The following is a 15,264-nucleotide window of genomic DNA, read 5'->3' on the forward strand; positions in this document are numbered from 1 at the left end:
AAAAATATGAAATGTTTTTGTCTGGTCATATTTTTTGGCTGCATGGTGAAAAAATTAGTTCAATGTTCAACTATACACCTTATCTTAAGTCTTTTGTTAGACATTTTGAGAAATATACTTATTCTTTTTTTATGCCAAGAGTTAGATGAGAAACTCAACACCTGTCAACAATATACACTGTACAATAAATACAAACTAACGTTACATTCGGCAGCTCGTTTAGCTAAACGACAAGTTGTGGTTTGGCCAAGAAATAGTACAGCACATAACCCTACTGTAAAAAAAACAACTTTTCTTTTGCACATTTCTATACAAGCTACATGTGTAAATTAGTTAGCTTTAGATGTAGTGGTAGGCTAGCTGTTTCCCTGTTTTCAGTCTTTATGCTAGGCTAAGCTAAGCAGTTGCTCGTTCCGGCTTCATATTTAATGTAAAGATATGAGAGTGGTATCAATATTCTCATCTAACTCCCAGCAAGACACCTAATAACCATATTTCCTGACTGAGCATGTTGTATATTTTTATCCTGTGCCACTGTGGCAGCAGCGTAAAAGTGCACCTAATTCACTGTTGAAAATAGAAGTGAACATCTGCAAAGTGAGCTCAATTCGATGGCCCCTTTTTGGGTAGTTAGTGGATAATGGACTTCACCCCTCAGAGAACATTTTTACAGCAGACTGCATGCTAACCTGGCAGTGTAAAGGGGCCTTTAGCCTTTAGTTTCATGGCTCATATTATCCAGACTTACCTTATGCAGCCTCCCATTCCCTTCTTATGTCTGTTTCTGTCTCCTAAATGCAGCATGGTGTCTCCCTTTATCCCATCATGCCTTTAAAATGCATGAGCATATCACCAGCCACCCGGTCTTGACTCTTGCTTTGTTCCTCACCCCCTGCCATTCAAAGCTTTGCAGGCTTCCTCTCAACTGCACACCATTCTCATGTATAAAATATCTTCACAGCATCTCCTTGCATATACAGGGAAGCCATGTGGGGTACAGTACATGACCCCCATCTGATGATGCTTTTGTGTTGTGCGCTTTATGGTAATGAGTGCATACGTCTTTCTGTATTGAATATAAATGCTCTAACTCTGGCGCTGTTTATTCCATGCTTGTATTATAACAACAGCCATAGTTTAGCAGACAACAATATACCATTATATACATGTCCCACCTTGAAGGACATTTACCGCAAACTCTGGTTTCTCTGCAGGGGGCAAGGTAAACCATTTTTCCACGAGTCCCCCGCTGCATTTGAACTGGAAGAGCAGTAATTGCTGCGTAAATTGCACAATGACACCTCTCATTAAATTATTAGCATTGCATTAAGAACAAAGAGGACTGGCAGCGATTTGCTCAGGTTGCTTCCGACACGTCTGTTCCACATTAGTCTCGCTTTGCCAGACCCTCCTCCAAAGCGCGCTAGTTCCACATTAATGGAGGGAGAGATGGTACAGAGAGGTTGCTTTGTTCCTACCTATTTAAAGAAAATGGGGCAAAACATTTTTCCAACAACTGTCAGGAGGATTGTGTTCAATTCCACCTAGTTTTCTGTATTGTGTTTATTCTGTAGTTGGATTTGACATAGTTGCTAAAGTGGTTTGTTATTCTGAACAAACACAAGCTCCGGCTTTTTTCCAAGAATCCCATTATATGTATTGACAGCTAAGAAACAAACCTAGGAGAAAGGGCTGAGGTGAGGGATTGCATGGAGAAACAGAAATTGAGAGTTTTGATTCAAACCAATTTCACCTATGGTTATCTATTTTCAAATGTATCCTGGTGAATTTCAAGGCGCGGAATTATTCTTGATTTAATGCCCAGCCTGTTAGGTTTAAGTTATTCTAATGCCAGGGCTTTGCCTTTGATGTGAATCTCAAAGGCAAACTTTTTTTTTGTAAGAGGCACCTGTTTGGCTTGATTGAATTAGAAGATTAGATATCTTATCTACTGACACTATTGGAATATTTATCAATGTGTCAAATAAATTAATATGTTTGAATCTAAAAATCCCTGTTTGAAACTCATGAATTTACTTATTTTACTTTTTGTACACTGCCATTACACATTTGGCATTTTATTTTCAATTTCCAAAGTGGTTTTGTTTTTCCAATAACATCATACCCTCACTCAGTTCAAATCCTATGCACACCATTATGATAATAAAAAGCTGTATATATGCAAGGTGTACTCAGTCATGTAATTTCATGAAATGGCTCCAGGTGGGTTTTGTACGGGTGCAGATGTTGCTGTTTGCCCCTCAGAGAAACTCATAGATCTTTTTAATGGGAATGTTTATAACACACAACGAGCGCATCCTATTGGATGACACTCAGAAAGCTGGTGAGCGGGGGAAACTCTCCAGAGAGAGTGTTTGTGGTCCCAGAGGACTTTAGCCTCTGAAGCTTCTTTTCATTAAGAGTTACCTCAGGTGTTTCAAAATGCGATGGAACTAAGCTGAATCCAGGACAAACGGCTGTGTAATATGCCTATCAATAGCAGAGACGACTTCAGTAAGGCTGTGTTTGCGACCTGTTGGGCAGTCCTCTGTGTTTTTAGGTCTTCATCTTCAAAAACCAAATGAAAAACTCAAATAGTGGCCTCAAAATTACTCAGCATGGGAAAAACTAAATGCCCTACATTCTCAAAATTTCAAGTTATTTTGGAAATGGAGGGGCATTGTAATATCTGCCTATAAGTACCTATCTAGCCACTATAACTAGATAATGATTTCTTCATGCAGTGACTGAAAAAAAGAGCTTTTGTTGCTGGTTGTTTGTTTTCTTTTTCATGGCAAATTCTGTACCAGACTGGCTGTGAGATTGAAATCAAATTATGTTTCTTTCCAAGTCAATAGCAGCATAATTAAAAAATAAGGTGCAGTACCATATGAAAGCAGATATTATATGATGTCAAAATGTGTAGGCAAATAGAAAGAAAGCAGATGGATACTGTACTTCAGTAGCAACACCATGGACGACTTTTATCAGGAAACACAAACTGTTGCTGTGTGTTGTTAAAGCTAACAAGAAATGACCCTGCCTGTGGCTCTGACATTTACATCCAAGACCACTTGAGTTCATCTGCAGCATGAGATGAAAAACAAAAGACACTTTAATTTAACCCAGAAGTTACAGTAAAGAGTCTGGGGAGGAGGGAGAAGAGAAAGATAAGTTGAGCCCCTTCACACAAGATTCTCCACTTACCACCACCAACCTTAACAATAATAATCTGTTTTATAATGTTCTTAGATTAGTTTGGCCCGTCTTGCCACTTTGACCCTTTTCTTTGGCATTCCTATCATGTGGAAACCCGTCACCACAAATGGACACACACACACACTCACAGTGTTACGGTACAGTCCAAAGGATAATTACCACATTCATGACAATTGGTCCACACTCCCCTCATCCACTTTCTTCCCTACGTTACCCTCCAACATCCACCTTCCATCGGTTCCTTTCTCTCCCAGATACAAGACATTCCTTTTTGTTTTGGTCCGAGATATATGTCAGACAAATGCAAGTGCAGTTATTCTGCTTTTATTTTGCATCAAAAACTGGAGGGATGAGCAGGGGCAGAATAACAGAAGGATCTCTGAGCGGCACTAAATGGATGAAGCATGGAGTTGTTGGAGGCCAGAACAATCATCTGTGTCCTTAGGAACAAATTCTTTTAATGAATTTTCTTCCCCTCTCTGTGCGCTGTGGTTAAAGATCATTTAGCTTAATGCCACCGACGGAAATAGATCCTTTTTGCCAAAAGGTTACTGTTTTAGGTGGAAAGCATTTCCTACTCACTGCCACTGTCACTGCCCTTTAGAAATTGACATACACATAAAATGGAATTACAGACTGAGAAGCCACTGTGTCCTCTGCTTGAATGTCTGTTTATATCTAATAAAGCATTCCTTCCTTCCTTCTTTCCTACCTCTAGGCTTTGTCGAGCCTGCACCCTGAATGCGAGTACATATTTCAGCTGAGGAAAGAGGAGCGTCACTGCCTTCAGTACATTGTAGAGCAGGGCAACAGAACCACAGAAGGTGTGTTTTCCATTTTAGAATCACCCTGCAGCAGTATACCTCATATAAATCCAGGTGTGGCTGTAGTTGTGATATGAAATATACTGCAAATGTTCACATTAAGTACAAGAGTCTAAAGCGGGAATGAATGCATCATAAAGAATCATCAGTCGTCAGGGCGTCCCAACTGTAGAATGAAATTGCACTGGGTGATTTATCACTGTGATGCATCTGTAGAGGAGACCATTAAGGATAGTTACATAAGGATGTATGTATGTTATCCATCTCAAGATAAAGGTATTGGTTGCAGATCTACAGTACTTCCTCATTCTTGTTTTAATACAATTTACAAATAGGCGGATGTTATGGCTTTGAGGAATGTCGTTGGGGGTATTGTGCATGATACACCCCATTTACCTCTACTGTATCTCCATGAGTATATATTTAAACTGTGTGCATTTCAGGCAGCGGTGTATGGCAGTGCATATAAATGTGTGTTTATGGACTCTCTCTTCTAATTAACTACCCCGATAGACACATACTTACCTTCTTTCTACTTTTCCGAAAAGGTTGTCTGCCATTCTGGGATGCAGTTGCCTGCTGGCCTCATGCAGAAGTTGGGGAAACAGTCCAAAGAGCTTGTCCTGCCATCTTCTCCCTCTTCAGAAACAACACAGGTGACTAAAGGATCCCATGGTGACAGAGTGAAGAGGTTGTTGAGATAATGACCAGAGCAGTAAAAGGTGTTTTTGATCCTGATCATTTCACAAAGTGTGTTTATTTGTTTACTCACTAGCGGCCCTGTGAGGCTGTGCTTTGAGCTACATGCTAATGCTGCATTCAAGTCATATCGGATGGATGGCAGAAAAGGGAAAGATTCCCATCTTAACAACAAGCAAGCATTCATATGACAACTCAATGCGGTTGTATGATCACAGAGTTGGTTGTGTGAGAGTTCAAATACTATGCATTGACACAATTACAATATATCCTTCAAATGTGGGCATACCCACTACCGTCATGGCTAAAAACATTAAACATTTGAACTTTCTCTTGACAGGTGAATCTAATCTGAAGTGATCTCTTCATGGCTGACCCTTTGATATCTTGGCCTTTCACCTCAGGTTCAGTGAGCCGTAACTGCACCGGCGGAGGTTGGTCCAGACATTTCCCACCGTACCACATCGCCTGCAGTGTGGATGATGACATTCCTGAGGTGAGAGTTGCTGGGGGCGAGGAAGTTTAAGAGGTCTGACTGGGGAGTGAGAATCCCGATGTCATGACAGGAGGAGAAGCAACAAAAACAAGGAGGAACTGAGAAACAAACTTAATAAAAACAGGGACAAATGCAGACTGCGTCGCAACTTCCTAAATCAACAGACCGAACAAGCTAAATTAGAAAAGAAAAATGTACCATGTTACAAGAGGCCTGTAAGACTGTAACGAAGTGAAACAGTTGCCCATACACCTACATTTGTTCCTTTTTGGGGTAGTTTAGATTTGAGTACGTATGCTTACTGGCTCACTGCCTCTCGAGAGCAGGAAAGAAAATCTATTCAAACATAAATGTGCGTCATGTTAAAATACTTTTGCAAGGCAGTAAGTGAATTAAATGTCACCCATCAGGTAATAGCTGAAATTATTATTTTTAAAATGATCTTGTTTAACAAAGAGAGGATGGGGGGGAAGATAATTATTAGAAACTGATTTTGGTGCTACACAGAGCATCTTTTGTCTTGAGTTAAAAAAAAGACCTTTTACGTTTTCCAATAACAGGGGCGAAGAGTCACTAATTACAAGTTCTCATGTAATTAAGTAGCTTTAATGCTTTATCTACTTTTTTGAGTTTATTGAGTAGTCTGCTTAGTCCAGTCATGCTGTGATTAGACTCAGCCTCAAAATATGGAGAAAGCTTTCTTGCTGTAATGCCGCAGTCATCTCTTCATTACAGTTGAGTCCTGAGCTTGTCTGCGATTTGGTGTCACTTTGAGACATTGCATTCATTTTGAGGCCTGGAAGCATTTTGAAAAGCCTGGACATTGAAGTGTAAGGTTCTTTAATACAAAATCTTCGTTCTCGTCTTGCTTCCAGACAGAGCAGTTATACTTTGCCACAGTGAAGCTGATATACACCATTGGGTACAGTATCTCTCTAGTGGTGCTGGCTGTTGCTGTATTCATCCTGTTGTTCTTCAGGTAAGAACAGATGACATTAAAATAAGTTGTGATTCTCCAGACAAAAGGCAGACAGACTTTTATTCCATTTTTCATTGGTAACCAGTGCATTATGGTAATCTTAAGGCCATTGCATTCACCACAGAGAGCCAAACAATCACAACAATATTGTTGTACTGTAATCAAAAACGATTATTACAAGACTCTCTTAGAGTGATGCCTTTAATAGTGCCATTAGCTGTGACACATTTAAAAAGGTGTCCTTGTGTAGTATATTAGAGGAATAGTATAATAAGCTTGCACTTTCTTGTTGAGAGTTAGAAGAGAAGTTTGACACCACTCTTGCATAGAAGAGAGGTATCGGTCTTCTCATCTAACTCTTGCCTAAAAAGCAAATGAGCATTTTTCCCAAAATGCTGTACTTTTCGTTTAAGAAAGAGAAGCGATGCTGTTGTGAAAAGTCATTTTAGAGACCCTGAAACCCAAAAGTACAAACCAAACATAACTGTAATGAAAGGAGTTGTCATGGTGTTATGATGCTAAAAACTCACCATCATTTCCTGTCTCATAATCCCTGATGTAATTCTCCTTCTCCACCTGTGTCCATCTCTCATTTCCAATATTTTCCATCTTGGATTTGGACCCTTATTGACCTAGAGCTAACAGGTCCTATAGTCCACTTAGCAACTGATTGACACAATGTCAAGGGTTTCTATGCTCTCTGCTCTATGGTTCACTGGATTCAAAGAAGTAGGAGCATGTACAGCAGAAACACAAAACCTCTTTATTTATGATTTCTTTTTTTCTCTGTCCAGCTGGTTTTACAAATCTGTTATGAAATCCCTTTAAAATCACAGTTCCATAACTTCCATCTCTGGTTTAATGTTATTTATTGTTTTTGTTTGTATTTTCTGTCAAACCTTTTGGCCCTAAACTGATCATCATACTCTGTCAACTGCCTATTAAAAACCATGGACACCATGGTGTTATAGCTATTAGTTAGGGTTTAACAATGTGTTGTAAAGCAGAACTTATTTTGACCATCTGGCTGACTTGTACTCTAATCAAACCATCTGGCTTTGATATGTTTTTTACATTTACATTTATTACATGTGTGTCACCTAATTTTTCAGAAGGCTGCGTTGTGCCAGGAACTTCATTCACATCCAGCTCTTCATCACATTTATCCTGAAAGCTGTGGCGGTGTTCATAAAGGATGCAACTCTGTTCTCAAGTGACGACACCAACCACTGCACCCTTTCCACAGTAAGATAATGACAATGGCGGGAAAAGGTTCTTGGTTGTAGTAAGAAATTCCTACGGGCAGATTCCTCATCGCTCTCATCGCATATTGACTGTGCACCTCCGCTCTTATACTAACAGTTCATTCTGTGTTCTTCTTTTCCTTCCTGTGTTTTCTTCTGTCCAGTTTGCCTGTAAGGCCTCTGTGGTCTTCTGTCACTACTGTGTAATGTCCAATTTTTTCTGGCTCCTGGTGGAGGCGCTCTACCTCAATTCCCTGCTGCTTTCGTCCTTTAATCACAGCCGTCGGTGCCTCTGGGGCTTCAGCCTGCTGGGATGGGGTGAGAGACCTTGACGGTTTCCTCAACATATGTCACGCTGAGCTGCAGAGTTTGGTTCGATTTTATGATAGCCCTGTATTATAATTGCTGTTAAAAAAAAGACATTTGTAGGTAATAGATGCAAGGATTACAAGTGAGGGGACTTAGAGACTAGATCATATATATTTACAGATACTTGACTTTTACTCTCTGCATTACATGTATGTTGGTTACATGTATGTTGGTTTCTTGTCACGAGTTATACTCGTGACAAGAAAAAAAATCTACAATAATAATAGTTATTAATGCAAATTGCCTGAATAGTGTGCAAGTGCACTCAAGTCCACATTGGTTTGTTTGGGCCATGGCACTGCTGTTTATTCTGTTTATGCAGCCAGTGCATTATGTGCAAAATGTTTTTCTGCTTTTTTGATGTGAGTGTTTTTTATTAACATCCCTAAAGTGTGATGTTCCAGACAGTTATTCTCCTGATAACACTGGCACTGTACGATTTCCTACTTTCACTCCATGTCTCTATTTTGGACACTGTTGCCTTGTGTTGCAGCTTTTCTTTTTTTAATTCACATACCAGATTTCTTGATTTTTCAATTTGATTTCAGACGTATTGAGCTGAACAGTGAGATACTTACTGCAATTCTGTGATTCAAAGGAGATTCACAGCTCTCTTTAGGGACAACAAGAGGCAGACAGAAACTCTCCTGGCTCGACGGCATCAGCTGTAATTACCAAACAAACTGAATTAAGTATAGTTATTAGTTATTATTAAGTATATTAATAATTTACATCCCTGTGGCAATCTCTACTAATGTATTTGCTTATATTTGTGGGTTGAATGTTTCTGTCCCTTAACTTGCCACTAGTACAATGAATACACAGACATTTGTTCCAGCAGTGACAAGGCAGGAAATTGATCAGAACATATACTGTAGACGTGTAGTGCATGCAGCTTCTAAAATATTCCATTTACAGATCAATACAGATACAAGAAAAGTTGTCATTCGACAGGTTCACACGCTGCTCACTGTCTTTTTATGATTCAACCAACTCAGTGTGTATTGATTGCATCTAACTGACATTAGTTTTTCGTTTTTGCCTCTCCACAGGTGTACCTGTGCTCTTCATTGTCCTGTGGATTGGATCCAGGGTGTATTTTGAGGACACAGAGTTTGTATAAACTTCTACTGCTTCTATCTCCACAAGCACAGTTATTTCCTATATACATTGACATCCCATTCCAACAGAGCCACAGTGTAGCATTTTCCTAAGATTTACTGATATACAGTATAGGTTTTTGAGGAAGAAATACACCAGTAAGACAGGAGGTGAGGCACTAAACTTTTAAACCTTTAAAACAAATGTGTAATTTGTGCTCAATTTGTACTCATTTCTATTTGTTTCTGGTTATGAGTTGATTTTTGTTCCACGGTCAGTTGAAGTCATTGTACATCACACCTAAAAGAACTTCTGCAGACGGACTAAAGTGCGCATTTCAAAATGTCTTCCTACATAGATGTTGGGACATCAACGAGGACTCGCCCTATTGGTGGATCATCAAGGGACCAATTGTTGTGTCTATAGCGGTAAATGCTCCTATTGTGCCGAAACAAATCTGTTAATTATGCACCTAACAGATTACAGATTGCTATGCAGATTATTTGATTTTGTGCATGTTAGAATAGAGAGTTTTGACTTTTTTCATTCTTGCTTTTTCAATAAACAGGTCAATTTTATACTCTTCATGAACATCATCAGAATCCTGATACAGAAGCTCAATCCTCGGCTGATCCACTTCAATAACTCCTCTCAGTACAGGTAATGCTTTAGCTGCACACACAGTATGAGAGGCTGAACTCAGCAGTGATACTGTATCTCCTACTTTAGACATTACTGCATGTGCTGCTTTTCAAAATTGTGTCCATGTGACTTGTTTATCTTATACTGTTGAATGGACACCTTTTCATGTACTTTTTCACTTACTTTAATACTTTCCCACTCTGATAAGTTCACACTTTGATGTAGCAAAAGATGCAAGTCGTGTGAAAACTTTTGATGCACCACAGTTGGCAATGCATAATTCATTCAGTCACTACTGAACCTCAAACTAGTCAGTCTGGGCACGTCTACCTTTTCACTTCCGAGAATCATAATTTGTAATTGAAACAGGCTCACTAATTGGTTGAAAGTGTTCAGGGACATCATGCATATCCTGATCTTATTAAAGACATACAGCACCAAAGGTATGTAAGTTGAGTGAAGCTTGAATTAATTGCACCAGGTAATAATTGATATGTTCCCCTGCACTCACATTTTATTATCCTCACTTTGAATCATGCTCCTGCTGCAACCTTTCTCCTCATTAACAAAAGCTGTGTATAGACCGACGCCCACACACACACACACACACACACACACACACACACACACACACACACACACACACACACACACACACAAGATCCTCTTGATTGGTATCTGATGATTAGCGTGTCTGCATGCATGATGCTTTCCCGGAGCAGCATTCAGATTAGACGCTCACTAAATGACTCCCTGAGGTAGCTTCACCTCCTTCATCTTGTTTCTTTCCTTTTGTGCAACAGACGCCTGACTAAGTCCACCCTCCTCCTCATCCCTTTGTTTGGTACTCACTACATGGTCTTCAATTTTCTGCCTGACTACTTCAATGTTAACCTGCGCCTCTGTATTGAGCTCTGCATGGGATCCTTCCAGGTACACACATACACACAAGTGCTAATTTACTTTTATGTGTTGAATAAGCTGTTTAATGAAACCTAATCTTAAAATTCTCCTTCCGACAGACAATTTATGTAAACAAGATTGAGAGTCTAGAGCCATGCTATCAGATCTGTGAGGCTGTACTTAGGCAGAACGGTCCTTTGATAACATGCTCACAATGATATGAAAAAATGCTGACATTTAGCAGGTATAACGTTTACTGTGTTCACCATCTCAGTTTAACATGCTATCGTTTGCAAATTTGCACTAAACCTAAAGTACAGCTGAGGCTGAAGGGAATGTCATTAGTTTTGCAGGTATTCGGCATAAAACAAAGTATTGGACAAAGTGAAATTTTGACCTGATAGAGTCAGGGGATCACCAAAGTAATAACAAGTCATCCTCAGGGGGACATGAATGTCTGTATATTAATGACCAACTGACTGCTAACGGCTAAAAGATTATCAAAGGTGTTTTAATTTGAATAATAGATTTAATACCAAATTCCTATTTGATAAAATGCTTTTGAAGAACACTAGTTATATGCTTAAAAAGCTGTAATATAGTAGTAATGGGCTTAGCAGTGCTGTGTTGCTGGCAGTGTTTGAGTCTGCTGAAGACATGCAACCACAGAAAAGTCAAATGGCTTCCTCCACTTCATGTCGCATGTGGCACAGACAGGCGGGTTTGCTAGCCAACTTGCCAAATTGGGTTTTGCTTTTGTCCCCCTTCTTGTATTCAAATTAATTAGGCACAGAGGTGTCACTAAAGTATGGAATATACTGGTAACAAAAGTGCCCAAGTAGCTGTAACCCAGACTTTGTTTATAAAAGAGGTAAAACAAGTAAGTCCAATTTAATTCTGCATAATTTAGTATAAAGATAAGAGCAGAGTTTACAGCATTTTCCCTTTAAATTACACATATACATATACATACAGTGTATTAATGAGGTAGAAATCCAAACCATTCATTATTCCACTCTTGTTTGCTGGCTGCGTGAGAGAAACATAATAGGTTTTCCCGAACCTATTTTTACTTTTTCATTTGTCATCTAAGCTATATCCTCACGTGCGCAGCGTTTTAATTGTTCCGACTCGTTCTAAGTGTTAATGCTTATTACCATCTCTCTTACAGGGGCTTCTTGTAGCGATTCTCTATTGCTTTCTTAATCAAGAGGTCAGTACAAAGCCACACCACTCTCAATCATTTCCTATAACATATTCAACAAAGCACACAGGTATTGTACAGCTCTCTGCTGCATAATAAACTAGTTTACCCAGATCACATACCAGTGAGGGGGGAGTGGTTAAGAGATGTCAGGGCTTAAAAAGCAAAATAGTTTGCACCTCTCTTCCCCTTATTGCATAGGGGAAGGACCTTGAGCAATTATGTAACCACCAACATTAATGTGAGCCCAACCACGCACATGCTGTTATAACTAACTAGTAATAACTGGGTTTCCTCTGGCTGCTCCGGTTTCCCCCACCATCAATAAACATGTACTAGGTTCTCCAGTCAGTGCCCTTGATCAAGGCACTGGCTCAGATCTGGAGTTGGTCCCCGGGCGCTGTAAATGGCTGCCCACTGCTCCCTTGAGGGATGGGTTAAATGCAAAGAAAGAATTTTGTGTGTATGTGACAATAAAGTAACTTTACCTTTACCTTTAACCCATGTTCATCTGTTTGGTGGTTTAGGGCCTCATGTGTAATACTTGGAAGTCACTCAATTATCATATGGGGTATGACAGGATGATGGGGTACTTTCAATAAAATCATCTCTCAATGCAAATCAAACCAGCTATTAGGCTAACTGAAATAAAACCATGCCAATCTCTAGGTATGGTGAAGGGGATGTGATGATGTGGGGCTATTTTAATTCCAAAGGCCAAGGGGACTTTATCAGGATGCATAGTATCCTGGGTCCTTTAAAAATAAAAATCTGCCTGCCTCTATGGGAATTTAACATAGGGGTGTACTTACTTATGCCCCCTGTATTTTAAGGAAGAACATTTATTTATTTACGATACATTATTCATTCACAAAGAAAATTGGTGTCCTTAAAGATTGGATTTTTCCTCATTTTTTTTAATTAAGGCATTAAGATCAATTTTCTAAAGATGATTTTTTTATTCCTCTTTTTAGTCAACTTTAGCATGGGTGTCCTAATTTGTTCACATGACTGTATATCCTCTTATAGATAAAAAGAATGTTGTTTATTGCTGTGGTTTATCAATGAATAATGTTCTGATGCCAGATGAAATGCATGATATCTAATTGCTTCATACATTTTACGATACCCCAGTAACATACCACATAAATTAGATGACTTAATATCCAATAAAATGTCTTATGATGCAATGGGGAACAAATTATTACATTTAGTATTCAAGTTTTACGTGTCAAGACTTATCTGTTTTTAAAGTTTAAAGAAATAATTTTGGGATATAGGCTTATTTCCACCACACCTGGGCAAGAATATGTAGATAACCTAATTTACATAACGATTTAAAGAAATATATGTGGCATATCTTAATAGTTTGAAAACAGCCTAATATTGCATTTTGAGTATGTGTGTTTGACAGGTCCAAAAAGAAGTCCACATGCAGTGGCTTAGGTGGCAGGGGCGGAGTTATGGTGTGGTGTCACCTGCTGCAAAATGCAGCCAGATGGACACACCTTTCTAGTGGTGGCCTTCCCCCTCATCCTACAGGTCTTCTGTTAATTGGACATCCGCTAAAGATTGCTTCTGTGCATGTCATCGTCTCCAATGGGCTGCACAGTACGCACAATACCAGTGGTTGTCGGCCACATCTGTAAGTTTTCATTCCAAACTCGTTTACTAGCTGCGTTCCTTCTGCCAGAATGGAGGAACTAAGGTGAACTTACCAATGGAAAAGGATTCTGAAACCTCATTACATTTTACTGACACATTTCAAGACAGATCCTACCAATTTCATATGCATTTCCCATGTGGCAACAACTTTAGAAAGATCAGCTTCAAGCTTTCCTTGGAGACCTCGCTTGTCAAATTAAAGAATGCTAATTTTACTGAGAGTTTAGCCTAATGATTAAAGAACCATCAATTAGCAAGTAAATAGTTTCAGCGGATATAGGTTTTACCCAGCTAAACAATGCACACACTCATTTTCTGATTCATTCTGTCTGAAATGTTCCGTTTTAGCGCCTGTATCTTCAAGCCCAAGCTTTATAATATGGGATTTTAAAGAGTTGAGATCAGATGCTAAAGTAAGTATATTCAAAATTTGATTCCATATATCACAGATGCTATAGCTTAGCATGTTGAACATGTGAAGCTGTAGCGTACTGCCAAGTGACACACAAATGAATCATCATTCATTTAATTCTTTGTATATTTATGTATGGGTTTGTTTATTTATTTATTTATTAATTCACAGTCTGTGTTTACAGTATCAAGGTAAAAATAAAATACCTTAATTGCAGCTTAATAGATGAATACCTTGAAGTCACACCATGGCATTAGCTGCTAAAGTGTTGTGGGTTTTTTTAAAGTGTAAACCTGCACCTGCACACTGCTGAGAGCCACTTCACTGTATACTTGCGTGTTGTGTTCCGTCATGTCATGTGTTCGACTCCAACAATATGAATGATATCTCCACTGCCATCTGCGATCCAGCAAAGGACGAAAAAACATGAATGGAAACTTTATCATAGTAATAATTCAAAATGATTTGACATCAATATATATGATGCTAACGTATTGTAAAGTACTTTGAACTGCATGGTCATATAAAGAAGGATAAAACTGCATTCCCATAATTACCAAATTTGCATTAGATCTCTTTTTGTGAGATTTTTGTCTTAGTTTGTATTCTCTATGTGTTATAAGGTGATAAGATTTTTTTTTATCAAGATAAAAGGTCATGCAAAGTATTGAATCACTGCCCAGTTCTGCAGCGTCCACAATCCTCTTCATGTAAACAAATGGTTTGCCTAAAACTGAATGTATAAACATGTCAACTGTCAGACTTGTTATATAGTCACTTTTCTCTGTTGTTGCATTTGGATGTTGCTGCTTTTCTTGTGCCTCTCTCTGTGATGTTTTACTGCCTTGTGAAAAAAAACTGGTTCCTGCAAGTTCAAATATAACATGTTTACTCAGCTTCATTATGGCTCTCTGCAACTTCTTTCACAAAATAAACATATAATCAGCTGGCAGCTACAGAATGTCCAATAAGTGATACAAGCTAAAGTCATCAGTCATTGTTGCTGCATGTAATTCAGATACAATCTTGACACAATATATGCTGTTACTGGAATCGTATATAATTATTTATAAAGATTGTTTTCATATATCATTCATAAAAACAATTGAAAAGTAATTTGTAAAATGTTTCCCTTTGCTTCATAAGGAAAACCTTAATTATTGTTGTTCTTAAAAGCAATGGCATAACATTTGTCAATGTGTCCTTTTTTATCTTTATCTTCACGCTGTTGCATTAATGAGGTATCTGTGTGTTTAAATACATATTAAGACATTTAAAAATATTAATAGTTGTATAAACCATATGTTATATTCCAAATCTTATTGTTGAGCTTATTAAGATAGCTGTTAAACTGCGGAGGAGTGTGGTGGAGAGGAGAAACATTAGAAACCATCAGAAGATTTGTAATGGTTTCCAATGGGGGGAAAACAAATAAAAACCATCAACCATTACAGTAGATTCTTCACATAGTCTGTTTTGATGTCTGCATACAAACGAGTACAGACAT

General features: G+C 38.6%; 1 protein-coding gene across 1 annotated transcript in view; it reads left to right on the top strand.

The window, feature by feature from the left end:
- Positions 1-13,196, top strand: part of ghrhrl (growth hormone releasing hormone receptor, like) — a 14,997-nt gene extending 1,801 nt beyond the window's left edge. Inside the window, exons 2-13 of the mRNA XM_078258170.1 lie at positions 3,938-4,043; positions 4,592-4,699; positions 5,147-5,238; positions 6,114-6,217; positions 7,330-7,462; positions 7,626-7,779; positions 8,883-8,943; positions 9,290-9,359; positions 9,500-9,591; positions 10,377-10,506; positions 11,648-11,689; positions 13,095-13,196. Coding sequence (XP_078114296.1) covers positions 3,938-4,043; positions 4,592-4,699; positions 5,147-5,238; positions 6,114-6,217; positions 7,330-7,462; positions 7,626-7,779; positions 8,883-8,943; positions 9,290-9,359; positions 9,500-9,591; positions 10,377-10,506; positions 11,648-11,689; positions 13,095-13,196 — 1,194 coding nt within the window. The remainder of the gene's footprint in view (positions 1-3,937; positions 4,044-4,591; positions 4,700-5,146; positions 5,239-6,113; positions 6,218-7,329; positions 7,463-7,625; positions 7,780-8,882; positions 8,944-9,289; positions 9,360-9,499; positions 9,592-10,376; positions 10,507-11,647; positions 11,690-13,094) is intronic.
- Positions 13,197-15,264: the final 2,068 nt, after the last annotated feature.

This window comes from Sander vitreus, chromosome 9 (assembly GCF_031162955.1).
Source record: "Sander vitreus isolate 19-12246 chromosome 9, sanVit1, whole genome shotgun sequence".
NCBI lineage: Eukaryota > Metazoa > Chordata > Actinopteri > Perciformes > Percidae > Sander > Sander vitreus.